Raw genomic sequence first — 21,176 nt, 5'->3', positions numbered from 1 at the left:
ATGGTATATAGATATAACTAGGTAACTGTGATATAATGGTATATAGATATAACTAGGTAACTGTGATATAATGGTATATAGCTCGAATGCACACAGGTCGGAGGAAGGTATTTTGCCACTTGCGACTTGCCACCTCCGACCACAAACGAACACACCATTAATCAACCAGGGCCATCTTAATTCTGGTCATCTGAACTTTGTCTATCTTTCAACCAAAGCAGGAGTCCAATGTGGGATAAATATGTGGTACTATAGCTCGTTTAAATATACATTTAGCTAGCTAGCAAATATAGATAGACTCGCTAGTTCTTGTGGGGCTGGTAGCTCGTGCGCCCTCTAGTGGATCATTTTCCCGCTTTATCATTTTAAGCGGATGTCGTTGTCATTGTCATTTCCGGGTGTCACATTATTATCATTCCCCAAAATGGCGAACTTGGCTGCTGCCGTCGTTGCTGCTGCGGGCAGAGATCCAGCGGTTGATCGTTCGTTGCGTTCAGTATTTGGTGAGTTTCTTTCTTACCAGGTAGATAAAGCTACGAAGCATATAGTCGACATCCCACTGGATACGTGGATGTTTGGAGATTGTGAGATAAAGCCATCGAGACATGCGGTCGGATAACACGTTAGCTTGCTAGCTAGTTAGCTAGCGTTGCTATGCAGTAACGTTGTAATAAGTAGAGTCTTGTTTTATTGCAGCTAGCTAAACTAAGCTAAACTATTGTTAATACATTATAGCTAACTAATTACTGTTAACAGCACTTCTGTATCTTCAGTCAATGATCCTCGTTTTGTTTCAGTGGGAAACATTCCCTATGAAGCCACAGAAGAGCAGCTCAAAGACATTTTCTCTGAAGTCGGGCTGGTCGTCAGCTTCAGGTCAGTGTGAAGTGGTTTGACCTTCTCAATCACAGTGTTTTTGAACATGGTCATCAGAACATGATCTTAGCTAGACAACACGTTCTGTTTAGTGTGCGCCTGAGACCTAATTTTCTCCTTGTCATCCTATTGAATTGTGTTATGCTCTCTTCCAGGTTGGTGTATGACAGGGAAACGGGGAAGCCGAAGGGATATGGGTTCTGTGAGTACCAGGACCAGGAGACGGCCCTCAGCGCCATGCGCAACCTGAACGGGAGAGAGTTCAGCGGCAGGGCTCTCCGCGTCGACAACGCGGCCAGTGAGAAGAACAAGGAAGAGCTCAAGAGTACGTCCCTGAGGAACTTGTCTATAAACAACAATGCAACTTGGGATCACACCAATCTTTAGTCAACGACGGCTTGCTTGTTGAGACCGAAGCTAGCTGGTGTCACTAAATGCTGTCACGCCGTAACCTCTGCTGTGTCCTGTGTAGGTTTGGGAACAGGAGCGCCCATCATCGAGTCGCCCTACGGGGATAACATCACGCCGGACGAGGCGCCTGAGTCCATTAGCAGAGCTGTGGCCAGTCTACCTCCAGAGCAGATGTTTGAGCTCATGAAACAGATGAAGGTATTGTCTCTGTCTCTGTGTCTCTCTCTTTCTCTCTCTCTCTCTCTCTCCCCCCCCCCCCCAGTCCCCTTTCACTCTCGGATCAATCATAGTTTTGCAGTTAATGTGTCAATTAACAGAAAGTCTTCCCCTGGATCATCATCATGTGAAAACGGTTCCAGAAAGTGTCCTGCTGTGCTGACTCCCTCTGTTCCCCCTGTCTAGTTGTGTGTGCAGAACAGTCCCCAGGAGGCCAGGAACATGCTACTGCAGAACCCTCAGCTGGCGTACGCACTGCTGCAGGCCCAAGTGGTGATGAGGATCGTCGACCCCGAGATCGCCCTGGTAAGGCTGATGATCGCTGCAGAACACTGATGGGCCAGGGATGTGCACGGAAAGTCGTTTATACGACCGTACGGCACTGCTTCTGTTAGTCGGCGCAAAAATACTAGTCAGTTAAACTATAAAAATAATTAGCGCAAAGTCACCTCGCACATGTCAGTCTTGACTGGACTAAACCTATGAGCAACCCTAATGATAAGTGACTGAGTAGTAGGTGTTATTTACTAGTAGTCACACACCCTGTCTGTCTATTTAAGTGCATGTGTGTGTGCATGCGTGCATGGGTGTGTGCATGTACTGTACGTGTGTGTGTGTGTGTGTGTGTGTGTGTGTGTGTGTGTGTGTGTGTGTGTGTGTGTGTGTGAGAGAGAGAGAGAGAGAGAAGGAGAGAGAGCGGTTCCTTACTACAGCATTATTGAGTCGTGCAGCTATGTCAGGTCGTAAAACCAGCGATGTTTGGGAGTACTTCCATTTGAAAGATGTACATATCCTCTAACATCCACGGTCAATGTGAACATCTAATTTTAGTCTACTGAAACGATACAGACTATAGGCTAGCCTACTCACAAAATAAATCACATTGAGATCTTTGCTAAGTAATAAGCTGTAAAAAGTAAGTAAGTAGTATTGGGAACCAATTGTTCTGGAGCCTAGTGGCCCATAGGACATGAGCCTATCTCCTGGTTCTTTGGCGTGAGGCAGCTTGATGTACATGTACACCCCCTGGACATGACGCTAGTATGGAGCAGGGACTTATCCCCAATCCTACCCTTGATGCTGAGTGCCAAGCAGGGAGGCATTGGGTACCATTTTTCTAGTCTTTGGTATGACTGCTGGGGATCGAACCCCCAACCTCCCAATCTCAGGGCGGACACTCTAACCACAAGGCCACTGAGCTGGTAATGAGCTGTAAAGACAGGCTGAACTACTGTTTTGCACTGGCAAACAAAAGAGAGCGAGTAGCCCTACGTAACGAGCACAGATTGGCTGCCGCTGAGCGGTTAGGAATTGCCGTTTTCGACTAGTCATACAGCAGTCGGTTACAAAACCACTGTGACGTCAGCGAAAATGGTCGCTGCGCACATCCCTGTGGTGGACGGCACTCCTTCCTCGGGCGTTTTCGTCTGAAATGAAGCTGTTTTTTTGGGGGGGGGGAGGGGAGCATGACGACGTGTTAACTGGGTAGCTTTGTCTCTCGCCCTGTTCCCCCGCTGTAGAAAATGCTCCACCGCCAGACGCCCGTGCAGCCCCTGGTTTCCAGCAGCCAGGGCGGAGCGGCGGCGCCTCCCAACCAGCCGCCCCCCCAGGCCAGCGCCCCGGTCTCCCAGACGCAGCCGATGGCAAGCCCCGCTCTCTGTCACGCACCCACACACACACACACACACACACACACACACACACAACAACATCCTTGTTGCCCAAGTGGTTGTTGAGTGTGCGCCTTCTATTGTCGTGTTCAAGCAGCCAGGCATGCACATGAACGGAGCCCCCCAGATGATGCAGGCGCCACCTCCCATGGGCGGAGTCCCTGGACCCATGCCCGGACAGGGGCCGGCGGGACCTGCAGGTAAACGTCTGATACACACACTCTTTCTGTGACACACACACACGCGCGCGCACACCACACCCACACAGACACACAGGTGACCTCTTCACCTGTGCTCACCTTTACGATTTTGTCCCAGGTGGGATACAGACACCAATGGGCATGCCTCCAGGACCAGGGGGTCCTGTTCCTATGGATAGGGGACAAGGTAATCCTCAACAGGCTACCTGCCACTCGAGTGAAGCCCGTGCTAATGCACATCACTCATCCTTCATCATACTACACCATAGAACCAAACATGCTGACATTGAGTAGCTGAGTAACATATCGCCTGGTTGAAAACCGTATCCCAGGTTTAACCTGGGAGCCCTTTTGAAAATGTGAGACAGATTTGAGAAAGAGGTGTTCATTTCCACACGGTGTCATCATGTTTTCTTATTTGTTGAAATCATAAAGTCCTTCCCTCCTATGTCATGCTGGAGTTTATAATCCATCCCTAGTCTGGTCCTGATCCCCCCCCCTTTTCACTCCAGTGTGGCTGTTTGCACGTCATTACACTTATTGGTCACTAGGTGTCAGTGTTAGCCTAGTCTGACTCAACGGATGTAGGTTTTGGCAATAAACCTTGTCATTTGTTGTCACACTGCCCAATCAGTGGCGACGCAAGTTAATCGAGAGATTCTCTCGGCACCAATCAGCTTCGATTCAGACTATTTTGCAAGAGCACCGTCGCTGCGTCCGGGGCTGGCTCCGCCCAAGACGACTGATTGGTTTAAAGAAATACAATAATTTTTTCCCCCCTATTGCAGAATGGTATTATGTCCAGCCAGACCTGTCTCCGGCGCTGGCACAGCGTAAACGAAGTGTGCAGATAGGTCTGGCTATGAGAGACTAGTGTTAGCCAGACAGCCAAGGCCTTTTTCATTGGAATGGCAGCTGGAAGTTTTCAGAGTATTGAGTGAGATATATTCATTACCTAGAATCAGAAGGTACATGAACTTCAGTTAGATATCTCTAACTGAACACACGTCTTCAAGCTTTGTTTCAGAATATGTTCATATTAAACAGCTCACCCATTTCATAGTCATTCATCTGCATAAGGGAAAGCAATGCCAGTGTGCGTGTGTGTGTGCGTGTGTGTGTGTGTGCGTGTGTGTGTGTGGGGGGGGGTGGGGGGTGTAGGAGCTATTAACCCTAGTCTGCCAGTTGTGCATGCGCCTCCTAAGTGTTGCTTTGCTCTCTGAGTTGTGTGTTTCCTGTTCTTTTTACTTAATGCTGGCTCAGGAAACCTTCAGCACTCGCCCACAGGATCGTCTGGGCAGGCTGCTATCGAGCGGCCTCAAGGTATCCCCCACTTACCCCCTGGCCTTCGCCCCGGGCAACGCCAGCAGGGCTATTATGGGCTGGCAACAGCTTGGCAAACACAACAGAAGATGTATCAAGTCTTTAAATTGGCCATGTTGCATGTCAAACCTGTTGAACTACATCACATTCAGGGGTAGGGGCTGATGAGGAACGCTTCTCATGAACACCTGTCATATCCTGTGTTCCAGGTGTGGTGCAACTGCTCGTCATGGATGTTTGCTGACTCATACCATTGTGGTGAATGAACGATTGCCTTAGCTTTTCAAAATATTACAGATCTATGAACGGGCCATTGTTGTAGGGATGTTGCAATGACCTGGACCACATGCCATGACAATGGATACACACTTAAATGTTTCTCACACATGCCTTTCCCTAATGGTCTAGCAGTGATAGATTCCCCAGACTGGTGAATCTGGCACATTTTCAGGTCAAAGCAGTCCTTCTCTTGGATAGTTTACCCCAGCTCTCTTCTACAGGTCATGGGGTTTTAAAAAGGCAATTCTGCGCATGGAAAGTCAGAGAATTTGATCATTTTTTGTGCCAAGTCATGGAATATCAGAGAATTTTGTTTGGAGCATGTTTAAAATATTAGTTCCCATTTATCAGAATGTATTTATTTTCCATGCAGTATTTTTCTTTATCAGGTTATTTCACGCATTTCCCGAATTGTCATGAGTGGTTGTTATTTATCCACCTGTCAAAAGTCGCCTGTACCTGCTAAGTCAAATATGCCAGGAAATGTACATTTCAAGAGCTTTGGCTACAAAATGACGACTTCAAAGACTGGGTGTTAAGAGTAGCCAACAGAAAAGCTACATTTTGTTTGTAAAACTACTATCGATCTATCCAATGGGAGAGAGAGCTCTTCACAGCCATGTCTGTTCAGCACAAAGGCAGTTTTTCCGTTCATTATAGGTCATGGAAATTCAGCTTTAGTCAGTGAAAGGAAATTTGACATTTCCCTTGGGAACTCTTTCATTGTATTACATTAGTCATTTGGCAGACGCTTTTATCCAGAGTGACTTACAGTAACATTTAGCGTAGGTCTGTTGCTGTGGTTGTGATGGTGAGCTCTGTGCTGTGTCTTTGGCTCTAGCGTTGTGTGGCCGGGGTTAGGAGCGGTTGTGGTTGCTGTGCTGTGATGATGAGTAGAGCCAGGCGCCACATTGTGGGACCTGGAAAAGCTTCAGATCTACTTAGTCTTTACGAAGAGCCTGACGTTTTTCCTGGCTAGGAAAGGTTTGACATGTGAGTCCGTGTGTCCGTTCGGCACATGGGATTTAGACCAATCTGGAGTCGGTAATTCAGTTGCACACCTGCACTAGAGGGCAGTAGAGATTGCTCCACCTCGCTTACTTTACCACCTGGGTGTGATTTAATTGATGTGTTGTGTTTTCCTCCGGAATGCTCCCGTGGGTGACGTGTATGTGTGTGTGCATGTGTTCATTCAGGTCCAGGCGGTATCCCCCCCAGAGGCCTGCTGGGAGATGGCCCTAACGACCCCCGAGGAGGAACCCTGCTGACGGTCACTGGAGATGAGCCCAAGTAAGAACCAATCACCACGCGCACGTCCCCTGAACAGACCAATCACCATGCACACGTTTCCTGAACAGACCAATCACCACGCACACGTTCCCTGAACAGACCAATCACCACGCACACGTTCCCTGAACAGACCAATCACCACGCACACGTTCCCTGAACAGACCAATCACCACGCACACGTTCCCTGAACAGACCAATCACCACGTGCACGTCCCCTGAACAGACCAATCACCACGTGCATGTTCCCTGAACAGACCAATCACCACGCGCATGTTCCCTGAACAGACCAATCACCACGCACACGTTCCCTGAACAGACCAATCACCACGCACACGTTCCCTGAACAGACCAATCACCACGCACATGTTCCCTGAACAGACCAATCACCACGCACACGTTCCCTGAACAGACCAATCACCACGCACATGTTCCCTGAACAGACCAATCACCACGCACACGTTCCCTGAACAGACCAATCACCATGTGCATGTTCCCTGAACAGACCAATCACCATGCGCCACTAGGGATGCACGATATATCAGCAATCATATCTGTATCGGCCAATGTTAGTCATTTTTTTATATATCGGTATCGGTCTGATGTGCGAAACAGGGCAGATGCGAACAGCCGATAATTATTTCTGTCTAGCTGCTGTTGTGTGTGTAGTTGTTGAGGCAACAATCTATGATTTATCGATTTAACCAAATGTTTTTGGTTAAACCGACCAACTGAGACCGAAACGTCGACCCAGGCAGTGTACGAGTCCCAAAGTGGTAGAGTAGTATCGATAAGAGTATCGATAAGTATCGGTATCAATAAGCAATATCAATACCGGTATCGATCAAATCCTAATGATACTCATCCCTAGCAACCACAGAGCCCTATAAGAGGGAACTTAAATGTAGCCTAGTTGGGGAAAAAAACCTGAAATGCCGTTCTAGATCTGGCAGCATGATCTTGGTTAAAACCACCTGATTTGATGCAAATTCAGTTGAATTTCAACCCTGTACTGTGCATTCATCCATCACATGTGCAGTGCATTATTCTCTCATGTACAGTAAGTTCCTAGCATCCTGCAGAATCCATTAGTTTTCCTCACAAATAGATGAAGCAAAAATTTGTATTTTTTTATTTTATTTTTTAAAATTTGTATTAGAAATGTTTGCCTGCATGTCTGCTTATGACAAAACAACATGTTTATATTTATGTCTGTTTATGGCAAGGTAAATACAGTTGGTATAAATAACCCCCAAATTCCCAGTTTATTCCTGTTAATTTCCATAACTTCCCATTAATTCCACTTTCAGAAAAATTGCACTTTCGTATAGTTAGTAGTACTTGAACGTTGAAGTGGCCCTCCTATGAGATGACGATACCAGCAGTGGTCCCAAGCCAGTTAGAGTTTGAGACCCCTGCTCTGTCTGTGTATAGATAGTCTCAAGCGGGCCTGCCTGGATTCAGTTGCATGTGATCTCCAGTCACGTCGGCAACAGCCTCATGAATCCTATCAGCTGACTGTTGTGTCTCTGTCCAGTCGGGGGTTCATTGGAGCCCCCCCACCCCACCAAGGCCCGCCCATGCATATGGGCCAGATGGGCGGTGGGCCCCCACCGGACATGAGGGGAGCCCCCATCGACATGAGGGGGCCCCCCATGGTTGAACCCCGCGGCATGATGGTAGACCCCAGAGGGCCCATGATGGAACAGAGGGGACCCCCCATGGAGACCAGAGGTAACTGCATCACAACGGTCCGAACGACAAGGGCCGGTCCCTCTCCCCTTTGGGCCGGTCCCTCTCCCCTTTGGGCCGGTCCTTCTCCCCTTTGGGCCGGTCCTTCTCCCCTTTGGTCTCTCTGTCGTCAAACCTGACTGTTCTGAATGTGTGACTGAACCATCCGTCGGAAGGAAAGAGGAATGACTTGTTCTTGTCTTCTTGCATCTGGAAGGTCGTGACCCCAGAGCCGTGGACGCCCGTGTTCCTCCCGTGTCTGGACAGAGGGTCCCCATGGCGGCGGGCATGCCGGGGCCCGGCCCCCACTCCATGGTTCCCAGTGCCCCTCCCACTGCTAGACCGGTAAGGCCTTATGGGTAAAAATGGCGAAGGGTGCGTGTCCACCGGTGATTCCATGCTTGTAGGCCGCAATCCCCAGCAGGGCGGAGCCTCACAGGGGCGCATGACCTCCAGGGCGCGCACTGATATCCGGATGACCTCCCGGGTCCAGTATTTTAAAACATTCAATCTGAAACAGAATGATCAGGATAGGATTAAATCTCAAAATTGGGTATTTCAAACCAGGATATGTGATTCTGATCCTCCTAATTTGGGATATGGATTAGTTAATCCAATCCTACCCAGAATCCTGATCAAATGTTGGGTATTTAAAAATTCTAAGGTGGAGATTAGGATAGTTTTGATGCTCAAAATCTGGATTATCCTGATCCCACTGGAAGGGTGAATCAAGCATGGATTCAAGGGGGATGCAGAGACATATAGGATACATGGCACATATAGAATCATCTTTTATTCAATGATTGCATATTAAAGTAGCCTAACTCACACAATGCAAAACGATATCGATTCTAAATGTAATAATTAACCAATACAATATTTTCCGTTAACTAAAACAAAACTCCAAGCCCTTAGAAAAATAGGTAGGTGCAAGTACAAGAATGTCATACATCTTCATCTGAAACTGCAATACAAAAAAGTTTTGTTTCCCTCTGTTCAAGCAAGGTCAGTTTAATTTGCTCCTCAGCTAGAGAGATCTGTTTCTCTGCTCAGTTTTGTCCCTCACCAGATCCCCATAGCCACCTTGACTCTTGAATTGAGTAGATAATAATGATAACATCTGCATAAAATCTAGCGATCATGGCACAATTAGGCTTAATGTAATATGAACATAAATATAATGGATGATGCAAAGGAAAGGCAGAGTAGCACAACTCAACGCTAACGTTTCAGAGCCTTGAAGCCAAGACAAAGAACCTGAACTGATGTTAAGGCCTTCTGCCTTGGTTCTGTTGCGCTTGTCGTGATTACAGCAAAGAAAACACACTATTTTCTCAAAAAAACAACACAATTGACTCAAGATATTTGGGCAGGCAATCACCTGAGGGGGAAGAAAAACAGACACACCACACACACCACACTCCAGCCATAACAACATTTTCAACCAGAAATGAAGTTAAGGTATTTTGCCTTTATGGGGTAGAATAGTTAGACCAGACAGATGGTTATGACCAGTGCCGAATTATGCAATCCTGAGTACTGCCTATGTATTGTTTACTAATGCAACTAAATGACTCTGAATAATATGCTGATTTACACTTCCCAAAATGTTCATCATTCATATTCTGATATAAACACATTTACCTTTTTCTCCAGTCTCCCAAGTCATTTGGGTCCATATCCGTAGGCCTACATTCCTAGTCTAGTAATTTGTATTTACAAAAATACTATTGGGATTCATCGTCATCGTATCCTCTATGTTGTTACAAAGAAGCACTTATACAGTATGTTTGCCGTTTTTATATAAACGTTACCTTTTTTCCAGTCTCCAGAGTGGGTCCATATTCATACATTCTAGTTGTAATTTGTATTAAAGATACAATTTGTTTAACTTCGTTTATGGTCCCGTCATGGTAGGTTGGAGAGCAGTTGATAGTCTCCATTTGATTTGTGTAGTCCTACTTGATAATTGCTCCCAATGAGCAGGTTAGCGGCTTGCATGGCAGCTGCCACCATTGGTGTGTGAATGTGTGTGTGAATGGGTGAATGAGAGGCCTTCATTGTAAAGCGCTTTGGATAAAAGCGCTATATAAGTGCAGTACATTTACCATTTACCATTTACATATATTGGAATTGTCTTGTTTGTTACACTGTAAATATTGCTCTTGCATGTTATTCTGTGACATAATAAAAGTCTATATTTATTATTACAATATAGAAATAAGACAGGCTGCAATAAACTGCATTAAACTAGTTTAAAAGTATCAGATTATACATTCCTATAGTGCTCATGTTCTTGAAAGGTAGGTGAAGTTTTTATCCCGCCTGCGTTAGAGAGAAGTAAACGACCACGATAGTATCAACAGTACTGGACCCCAACGCACGACTCGGGACACAGGTCAAAGGTAAATGCGTTTATATCAAAAACGGCAAACATACAAGAGCTTACCTGTAACAACACAGGGGATATGATGACAAATTCTCATTTCCATTATTATATTTCAACGCGCGACTTGAATGGCATTCCTCCGCGAGGGAAAGCAAGTGGGCCCTGGAGGATCCGCCCTGGAGGATCCGCCCTGCGGAGGATTGCGCCCTACAAGCAGGGTCGTTTTTTATGGCGAAACTCCAGAGACGGCGAGCGTTAATGAAAGCGGTGTGTTGTGTGCTTCGACAGGGCCCGGGTATCTCTGGCGTGCCTCAGTCCGGGGGAGGGTTCAGCCCTGGCCAGAGCCAGGTCTCCTCCCAGGACCATGAGAAGGTGGGTGTGCTGCTCCACCGGCCTGTTCCTCAACGCTCCTTCACAGGAGCAGTAAAGGGAAAATCATGTCTTTGAAATTGAGTTTAACATGTTATTGAATGATTTTTCACGCTGCCCACCCACATCCATTATATGACCTAAACGGTGGTAGAGCAATTATCAGACTTTCTCAAAAGTGCTAGTTTTGTCAACGTTTTGATCTGAACCATTGTATATGATCATAAGTAACCTAAAACAGGGCTAAACATGATTTTCCCTTTACTACTCTCTAACTGCCTGGATTCCTACTCGATAGCACAATGACTGGAGATGAGTGAGTGCTACAGCACCTACATGAGTCTGCCCGTGATCGAGGAACGTTTCAAGGATGATGTCCGTTGCCATGTCATAAAGTGTGCTCTATTTGGTCCTATTATAACCTCTAGGGGGATATTATGTTAGTCAGGGGTGTAGTGGTAAATACAGAGGTGGGTCAACTCAGTGCAGAGTTTACCCACCATATTTCCCCTCATTGATTAATAGTGTTGATCAGAAAATAGGTGAGTAAACTCATTTTAAAGAGGTGGGTAAACTGAGTTTACTTGGGTTTACCCTCCACTACACCTGGTTACAGTTATAGATTCAGTAGGCTAACTAACAGTAGTCTATTGTTTGTGTCCAGTAATAGTCTACTTTCACACACTTTTTATTGACAAAAAACAGTTAAAGGTGCAAATGCTTAGCTGCACCAATCGTGAGGTTTGAACCTACGACCCTGAGAGTCTCATGCTGAGCTGACTGAGCTAGCCGGGCTGTGATTGGCTTCTGCTAGTGTCTGACCTGACCAGTCTGTGTGTGTCTGTCCTGACCAGTCTGTGTGTGTGTGACCTGACCAATCTGTGTGTGTGACCTGACCAGTCTGTGTGTGTCTGTCCTGACCAGTCTGTGTGTGTGTGACCTGACCAGTCTGTGTGTGTGTGACCTGACCAATCTGTGTGTGTGACCTGACCAGTCTGTGTGTGTGACCTGACGAGTCTCTGTGTGTGTGACCTGACCAGTCTGTGTGTGTGACCTGACCAGTCTGTGTGTGTGTGTCCTGACCAGTCTGCTAGAGTCTGACCTGACCAGTCTGTGTGTGTGTGACCTGACCAGTCTGTGTGTGTGACCTGACCAGTCTGTGTGTCTGACCTGACCAATGTGTGTGTGTGTGTGACCTGACCAGTCTGTGTGTGTGACCTGACCAGTGTGTGTGTGTGACCTGACCAGTCTGTGTGTGTCTGTCCTGACCAGTGTGTGTGTGTGACCTGACCAGTCTGTGTGTGTCTGACCTGACCAGTCTGCTAGTGTGTGTCCTGACCAGTGTGTGTGTGTGTGTGACCTGACCAGTCTGCTAGTGTGTGTCCTGACCAGTGTGTGTGTGTGTGTGACCTGACCAGTGTGTGTGTGTGTGTGTGTGTGTGTGACCTGACCAGTCTGCTAGTGTGTGTCCTGACCAGTGTGTGTGTGTGTCCCAGGCTGCCCTGATCATGCAGGTCCTGCAGCTGACCCCAGAGCAGATCGCCATGCTGCCCCCGGAGCAGCGGCAGAGCATCCTCATCCTCAAAGAGCAGATCCAGAAGACCGCCGGGGCGCCGTGAACACACACACACACACACGTACACACGCAGAGCTCAAGGTAGGGCTGGAGTTTTTTCTCCTCTTTGAGATAAGGCCACTCCTCTTTTTCCATCAGCCGGCGGCTCACTTTGAGACGTCTTGGCATTGTTGTGCGTTCAACCTGCTCACGAGCGATGTGCTTCCTGGAGAGTTCTCACACCTGTCACCCTTGTCTTGTCAGGACCGTCACACGTGCGCCTGTCACCCCCGTTCCTCTCACCTCCCAAGTTCGGACCAGTCCAAAGACATCTCCGTATCTAAGTTTGGGACATTTTGTAGATTGTTTTGAATTATATGGTCTATTTTATTTTTATGGCAGGTTGACCCCAGGTTGAATGAAGGATTTTAGATAGATCCTTATGTAAGGGGAATGTGTGTGAATTCAAGAGGGAGCTAGTGCTGTCTGATGTTATTGGATTTCATACTGTAAACTCAGAAATGCTGCATTTTCATTTTGTAACCCGTTATTTGTTTGTCAATAAAACGGAAACAACTTTCTCCCCTTTTTGGTGCTTCATTTTATTCAAATGGATCATCAGATTGTATTTACAATGGGGGATACAACTGTCACTGGATACTATAGTATTGGTATCAGCAGTGAGGGAATCGTAAAAGTACCTTAGTGCATAATTTCTAATTTACTGTAGGTCATAAGACGTTGACTCATCAGCAGACGACCTTGACTGGAGACATCCGATCTCACTTCCTTCTGTCCCATTTCCATGAAACTAGGAACGGTGAAGGTAATTAAGCACGTTCATGTTTCCAATAAGCACGTCACTCCCTTCTGTGTGACGGCACCAAGGTGAGGTCAATAATCATTGGTGGAGCCAAGACTATTCCCGTGAAGGTATACATTTGCTATTTACAATATGAATATAATTTAAATATGAGCAAAAACAAATGCATATGAACAAGAACAAAACAGCCTGAAGGACTTGTGACGAGGTTAAAACAAGAATTGCTAGTCTTTGGGTTTGTATAAAATGTTCAAACTCCGTTCTTTTTGAGATGACTAAAACATGTTACATCACAAAGGTAACTAAGCATAAACCATTCTCCCAACACATGTAACACAAGGCCTATGTGTGTATCATTAGCAGTAATCACATGAATGAAACATTTGCATTGCTATTCAACACCACTGTACAAAGCCCACCGAATAATTATTGAGCCTACATATATTGCACAAAATAAAATCACCCTGGAAAAAGCAGAAGAAAAGGAAAAGATCTGAGTAGTATTGAGATCACAACACACCCCTGGCTGCATATCAACAAAGCCTTTGTCTCCATAGTCGTCTTCACCACCTCTGTAAAGAACTTAAAATACAAATTGATTTGCATAACTGCTCTGTTCTTGTGTAAAGGTGGTAGAATTGAGACACAGAGTCAGCCAGCTCTGTCGCACAAATAAAAACTGTCCCACATTCTGAAAGAGAGCCAACTTGTCCTTCAAAGGCTGCAGAACCACTCAGAAGTTTTCCTTGTTGAAGTAGAACTTGGTCTTTCTGGGATCCACGTCTGAGTATTTGCCACATTTGTTTGAAAGGATTTTGGCCAAAGCTTCAGGGCCACACAAGAATGTCCCTACCACCGCCCTGTGGGACAATGGAGAAAACAAATGGAGTGGCGTATCTGTCAATTCACTATGTTTAGGGGTACTTGGCACGCACCGCGTTTGAATTATGTGTATACAATTTGTGTATGTGTATTCAATTTGTGAGTGTATTCAATTTGAAATGAATGTTGTAAACTAACGTTGGGTTCTCTTTGCGGACTTCTTCGAACTCATTGTCCCAGTTGGGCCTGCCGTAGATGGTTTTCTGCTTCAGTCCGGTGACAACGTCTTTCTCCTCATCACAATGAACCATCACATGAGTTGCCTAACAGGAAGGAGAAACAGTCATCAGAAACATTACTATGGGTGCGGGCTAAATAACAGAATTGACAGTTTTGTTTGTCAGTGTAGTAGAACCTAGCGCACATACATGGCTTTGATCCCATCCAGTGAGGTAGAGTTTGTACGTGAGGAAGTCTGCCATGCCCCTCTCCTCCATTTCCCTCTCCAGCATCTGCAGAAGATCTGCAAACCACTCAAAAGCATGCGTCTCCCGGCACAGCCAATAGAAGTAAATCTGCAACCAGGAAGTAAACAAGGTGATCACTCAAAGGAAGACAAAAGAACAGGCTGAAGTGCGTCATACCGAACTCACACGGGGGCATGCTACAGAGTAGATTCTGGCAATGCCGTAAACAAGCTAGACGGGTTTAATGGGGGGGGTAAAAGGACTGGCTGCTGGTTTGGAATGGCCGACTAAACGTCTGTGTTCCTTACCCGTCTGGTGCGCAGCCTGGAGCTGGAGAGTTTGAATTTATACCAGATGGATTTGAGGACGGATGCGAAGGGGGTGACTCCAATACCAGCTCCCACCAGCATGGCGACCTCGTAGTCAAACACATCCTCGCTGGCCGTTCCGAACGGACCGTCCACGCCCATCCTGACAGAGAGGTCGACAATCACGCCAAAGCGAACAAGACGCTATATAACCCAACCACAGCCACGAGAATCCGAATTATGGATCAGAATACTTTGACGCTTTCAGATTCTCATCGCTGGGGATGATGTTGTGATGTTGTCTCTCCATTTCTGATTGTGATTTGTTTGAAAGTGAACCGGATCACTTACTTGGGTCCCGCCTCCCCCTCCTTCAGCTGCTCCATTATGCCGATGAGCGTGTTGGTCCAGTCCCCCGCCGAGCGAATGTGGACGCTGATGAAGTCCTCCTCGGGGGCGCAGGTCATGGTGAACGGGTGCCACTCGAGCGGGGAGATGACTGGGCAGTTGAGGAAGACGTACTGGCCCACTTCCATCTTGAAGCCGCTCTTCACCATATGCAGCTCCAGCACCTTGGATGGCCGAATGACAATCTGAGAGGCAGGGAGAGAGAGAGAGAGAGAGAGAGAGAGAGAGAGAGGAAGGTGGGAGGAGGGGGACAAGATATGATGTTATGAAAAGCAGAACTCTTCCCATGTCAGACAGGGTAGTTGATGGTCATGGCAGAGGTGTCTGTGGGGAGTTAACACTGACCTTTCTGTAAGTGACCGCCTGCATGTAGCGGATGAAACGCACAAACCGCTCCAACAAATAAAGGATCATCGGGCCGATCACATACAACCAGGTCTGTATGGGGGAAACATGCAGTCAACGTTTCCAATGGCGTCTAAAAGACGACAGCCCTACTGATTACGGTTAAACCGACGCACGCTCGCCGAAGTTAGCGTTGAAACGGGTTCTGATTGACCTGAGGAGCCTTTTACCTGTGGAAACCCTCCAGCAAACTGAGGGATGGGACACTCGTCGATTAATCCCCAGTCTTCTACCCTGTCTTTACAGAAGGTGAGGTTGTACGCTGGAAAGGTTCTTGTCTGACTCCGCACGACGCGTCTGTGGGGGAACATGCACAGGTAGTAGCATTTCATATAACAGTGAAAGATGACCAGGTGTGTCATAAAACAACAATAAAATTGAAGTTACATGATCAGCGGAGTGGAGTTCAATTAAAGAAGTGTCCCTTCAAAAATTACCCAACTGACACAAGGTGTTTCCTTTTGAAATGAATGGGATGTAGGATGTAGACCTGAGAGAGCCTTACCCAGCCCCGTGGAAGACCAGGCCGATGAAGAACACGATGAAGAGGTGGTGTGTGAACCAGAAGACCTCGAAGTAGCTTCGCCGGATGACCTCCATGGAGGAGGTGATGATGAGGATGAGGCAGAGCGTGATGACGACCCCGGTAAGCCCCGCGATACTGGTGAACACGAAAGAGGAGGGCGTCTGGGCCACGACGAGCCAATCGGAGAACACTGAATTAGTCACACGACTTTTGACATGATGGACATGATGATTTCCCCCCCCCAAAAAAATGCATGGCCTGTACTCTGTCTTCACCCAGATAAATCACACTGGTCACATCTCACTGAGACCTGGTGTTAGCAGTAGTCAGCTACATGACCATTCAGGCACTCACTTCATTGAGAGATCTGAAAGGGTTCAGGTAGGTCGTATTGTCGTCGGACGAGTCGTCTAGGTGAGACAGCGTTGAGCTGAGGTTGTCGTACTTCCCCTGCCTGCTGTTGAAGTACCACTCCACGTTCAGAAGATGAGCCACGGTGTGAACAGCTGCCCAGAACAAGGAGGAAATTCCTTAAGGATTTGACGTTCGTGATTTGAAATGACTTATGCCCTGAATTCTCCACCATTAACGCTTTCTTTAGCTTCTGTTCTTGGAAGCCTGAAATGTTTGTCCTGTTTGGTTTGGGCTAGGGATAGGGATTTTCCCCTTATCTACCCAAGCCAATATTTGCCTTCAGTCTCCCCTTTTTCATGCCTGAACCTATGAGCCATTAAACAGACCACTTTTATCCAAATGCAGTGACATTAACACTCAAGCACATAAAGTGGTTTTGTTAGCTATGCGGTTTTGTTACAACACCTGGCCGGCAGGTTTCTCAACCTTTTGGCCACTTATCTGATCAGGAAACAAAGGGTGCATACCTGTCATCAATGCGATCGTGTAGGCTACTAGCTTGTGGAAATCAATATTTTTGTCCATCTGTTTCCTTATGGTTCGCCCACAGCACTGAAACAATAACAAAGAAGCTCAAGATATCAACTTCCGAGGATGTGTTAGGGGTCATTGAAATACAATGTCTTACTATTAATGCACCTCGGTTACAGGTATTTTTCAAAGCCTGCTTATACAGTACTAAAGAGAACGTAATAGTTGAGTTAATTACAGTTATCATTAGATGTGTTATCATTAGATGTGTTATCATTAGATGCAATGGTGAGGTGACACCTAGATAATGCCAGTGTCGCCCTGAGCCAAGCCTGGTCTTTTCTCCTCAGGATCTCACCATGAAGGTGCCACGGATGAAGGACATCAGGTTTCGACACACAGGCAGCAGGATTAACAGACAGTTGAAGTTGAGCACGGCTGCAGGCGCTCGGGCCCATGCCAGCGCAGACTGACGAGCCAAAACACAAAGAATATGATCAACATGTGGAGGGGACATCTTGAATGTATAACATCTGCATCATCCATTCATGTTCAAACAAAGTGCACAGTAAACATGTTGTCCCCCACCAATGATGCATCGCATCCTTGTGCCAATGAAGCAGTGGAAACACTTGTAAACATTAGCAGGTTAATTCTAATGGAAACACATCGATGTAGCCTACACTTCAACAGGAGCGCACAAGTATTAATCCCTCAATGGTCTGCAAATGTGACGCAGTGGCGTTCAAAACGATGCAAACATTTTTGAAAACAATGGCGGAAGATAAATTCTGATGCGAGAGAAAACAATTTACATCACCAACACTATCTTTGACTCTTGGCCAACTTTGACACTATATCCTCTAATTATCGGTACCCAAATGTCACTGGCCCAAAACAATTTGGGAAGTAAATCAAGCACGACTGCCAAAATTTGCCTACATAATCATGGTTAGCTTGACACTGCTGGCATTAGCTGATTGGCTAGTGTCATAGCTAAGGGCTCAGCCCTATTTTCCCTCAGCTGTTTCAGAAACAGACAGGGGCGAAAACATTATCTCATTGGTGGAGGTACTGAGCTCAGTAAAAATGATTCTTTTTCTTTCTTAGTTCGTTTGTCTGTCTGTTAATGATATTGTTAGCGCGATATCTCAAAGACAGATTTTAACATGGGCCAAGAAAGACCTGTATAAAATTCCAAGCATATTTGCCAAAAGGGGGCGTGGCAGTGGGTGTGTCACAAAAAGACATAACTTACAATATCCCAAAAAGTTATGGATGGATTTATAGAGAACTTTATGAAAAGGTTTGTCATGGGCTAACGGAGAAGTGATTTAATTGTTATGCCAAATTGGGGTGTGGCCTATCACAAAAGCAGTAGAAACCACTTTCGGACAGTCATCTTTCTCAGTGATAGGGAGCCATTTTGGAATGATCTACCAACTGAAATAAAAATACAATCTGAACTGAACATGTTTAAAGGAAAGATGAAACACTGGCTGAGAGAGAACCAAACATGTACTGATGAATGACCCCATGAACAGGAACATGCATACAGGTACATACACACGCGCACACACACGCACACATACACACGTTTACACATACACACACACAAAATTGTATGTACTGTTTATGTTGTGGTCATGGATCTGTGAAATGGTAATGTGATATAATTGTATGATGTAGTTTTTAGCTGCTGCATGTTTTGTGTAATGGATGTAATTGTTTTAAATTGTAATCTTCTAGAAAAGCCTAACTAGGGACTGGGGTTGCAAATTAGCCAATAGCCTAGGCTAGAAACCTTTCATGCAACACATCTGTTACGACAACATGTATGTAACAATGTGCGCTGCATTGTCCCTAACAAATAAACCAATAAATCAATTAATAAAAAGGTGTATAACTTTCGAACAATTAACAAAATGCCACAAAACTCACCAATTGCCCAGCCTAATTTACCAAAACGGGGCATAGCTAGTGGTGGGCATGGCCTGTCATAAAACGTTACATAATCTCAAAATAAATTCATATAACATCACAAAATGTTGATGAAATGTTTGTCATTGGGCAAAGAAGAACATATTACTTGCTGACGAGCTACAGAGCGCATTTTCTAGTTCTAAATGGTCTAAACCTCTTTTTTTCCTTAAATAAAATCTGTATGAATTAATAAGTCATTATAATGACTCAACAGCTTGTCATAACCATATATTAACTCTGCTTGACGATCACAATTTTCAAGATAATTTCAGAAGACACATTTATTCTACCTCCTGATGACAATTGTACAATATGAAGTGATGTGAAATGTATCTATAATAAAAGGCAATAACTGACATTATTTGAGATGGCAAACAAAAGCAGATAGTGGATTTATATGAGGGCCTGAAGTCAATCAAACTATAATCTACAGAGAACCAAGTAAAATACACTGGTGAGTGTATGGTTGGAACATATGGGACGTCGGAGCAATGGGTTTTGCGTTTCGGAACAATGGGATGTCGAACCAATGGGATGTCGGACCAGTGGTGCATATTTCGGACTATTGAATAGGACATGTGGGCTTTCACAGAATCTCATAGAATGGACGCACAGTAATATTCTACCAGCTGATTGCATCAGATGGGGGACAATAAAACAATGAACAAATCGTGAGGTGTTTTTTTTGTACAATTTACTAGACACTTGTTATATTGCATTAGCAGACAGCACACAACTACACGAGGTAGGTTATAGCTGTGTGTTATTGTAACTCACCCCTAAAATATGACGAGTATAGAAAAATTGTTCTCCCAAATCGTAGAAAAAGTAGAACCTGACGAACAAGAATGTGTTGATGGACATCCAGACCACCTGCAAACCAGCCAGGAAATAAGTTGTCATCAAAACCATGGGTATCGTTTTCAACATTTTAATCAGGCTTGTATTCACAATTATTTATTTATTTAGAATTTCATCATACCATCACCCCAATCTTTAGTCATAGTCACTTTTATTTATTTAAACACGCACCAAATTAAACCGGTTTAGGGCTTTCTTTAGAAAATAGTTGCTTTAGATGTTGATGCGATTTTAGCTGGTTACTGTTAGTCACAGACAATGAAAACATCACCAGCCATCCAAAATTACTTGATTCAAAGTATGAAGTACACTTTCAAAGTCGCTCTATTGCAGATGTTTCTTTTCCAGATTCTTACCAGTATGAAGTATGTGAATCCACTGGTGAGAATCCAGTTAGCCATTTTTTAAAGAACTTTGCACTTTATTTAATCCTTAAGACGTTAACAGCTACAGACACTAAACTGCATCTGCGGGCTGACGAACCCGAGCCTTTATAGCTTCGTGCACCTGCTCAAACCCCGCCCTGATGCTCCAGCAGACAGCATAACTCACAGCATCAAGGAAGCTACTCGAAATAAGTCTATAGGAAGTTTACGTGAAGGCAAATTGCAGCATTCCATTCCTGACCTCGGTTCAGGCTGGAGGCGGAATGAGGAAGAGTGATTCTTTTTCCCCCACTGAGTCATATATTTGCTATATATACACTTCCTTCTAAACTGAGGGCAAATTTATTGTCATTTTATTTATACAACTGAAAAAGACAATGGGTGCTTTATTGCAGCAAAACTTTATTTTACAATTACATTTTCAAGTAACAATACAGTAGTTAAGGCACTTAATAGGCTACATGCAATTAAAACAGACCATACAAATAGAAGCAGACACAACAAACACCAATGTTAAATCATTAATCATCGAGTAAAATTCATTACATTTAAAATATTTTGTACAGACACAGAAAGGTACAGTATACTGAATCCTACCTAGTTTCATAGGCTACACACTGGTTCTGCTAAAATGTTCTCGCCGATTTTGAAAGGTTTGTGCAAAGGCAAAAGATAAGGCAAAGTGAGCAAACCAGGCGATAATACAAGTCACTCATCGAGAAATGCGGTGGGCGGGGTTGAGCATGAGGAAGGCAAACTCATTTCACCTGACCTTTTGCTCCAGACGCGCCGCCTCTAGGGCTTCAAAGTGCGACGACAGGCGCCTAACGTAACACACAGGGCTCTTCTATAGGTTGTAACACACAGGGCTCTTCTATAGGTTGTAACACACAGGGCTCTTCTATAGGTTGTAACACACAGGGCTCTTCTATAGGTTGTAACACACAGGGCTCTTCTATAGGTGGAAACCCTGAGACAAAGCACACGGGGGGTGGG

General features: G+C 45.4%; 2 protein-coding genes across 5 annotated transcripts; one reads left to right on the top strand and one right to left on the bottom strand.

The window, feature by feature from the left end:
- Positions 1–424: 424 nt before the first annotated feature.
- cstf2 (cleavage stimulation factor, 3' pre-RNA, subunit 2) lies at positions 425–12,887 on the top strand (the record flags this gene model as incomplete). Of its 4 annotated transcripts, none has more annotated exons than XM_084459628.1 (14): positions 425–503; positions 798–876; positions 1,032–1,201; positions 1,349–1,485; positions 1,690–1,809; positions 3,024–3,146; positions 3,271–3,373; positions 3,492–3,560; positions 6,172–6,265; positions 7,800–7,996; positions 8,211–8,338; positions 10,671–10,754; positions 12,248–12,408; positions 12,571–12,887. In XM_084459628.1, the coding sequence occupies 13 exons, from the start codon at positions 425–427 to the stop codon at positions 12,368–12,370; spliced, it is 1,506 nt and encodes a 501-aa protein (XP_084315754.1). In that variant the 3' UTR covers positions 12,371–12,408; positions 12,571–12,887. The 4 variants fall into 4 exon arrangements, with proteins under 4 accessions (XP_084315754.1, XP_084315753.1, XP_084315756.1 ...); XM_084459627.1 differs by having other exon boundaries at positions 3,268–3,373; XM_084459630.1 differs by lacking the exon at positions 3,492–3,560.
- A 625-nt stretch (positions 12,888–13,512) lies between these two features.
- On the bottom strand, positions 13,513–20,195 carry nox1 (NADPH oxidase 1; the record flags this gene model as incomplete). The annotated part of the gene is made up of 13 exons (XM_084459599.1): positions 13,513–13,989; positions 14,150–14,274; positions 14,380–14,526; positions 14,727–14,889; positions 15,078–15,319; positions 15,480–15,572; positions 15,710–15,836; positions 16,045–16,226; positions 16,420–16,571; positions 16,947–17,031; positions 17,309–17,419; positions 19,711–19,806; positions 20,151–20,195. The coding sequence occupies 13 exons, from the start codon at positions 20,193–20,195 to the stop codon at positions 13,863–13,865; spliced, it is 1,695 nt and encodes a 564-aa protein (XP_084315725.1). The 3' UTR covers positions 13,513–13,862.
- Positions 20,196–21,176: the final 981 nt, after the last annotated feature.

This window comes from Borostomias antarcticus (assembly GCF_949987555.1).
Source record: "Borostomias antarcticus genome assembly, chromosome: 28".
Classification (NCBI taxonomy): Eukaryota; Metazoa; Chordata; class Actinopteri; order Stomiiformes; family Stomiidae; genus Borostomias; species Borostomias antarcticus.
The sequence above is the reverse complement of the archived record's forward strand: the minus strand, read 5'-3'. Positions and strand labels throughout refer to the sequence as shown.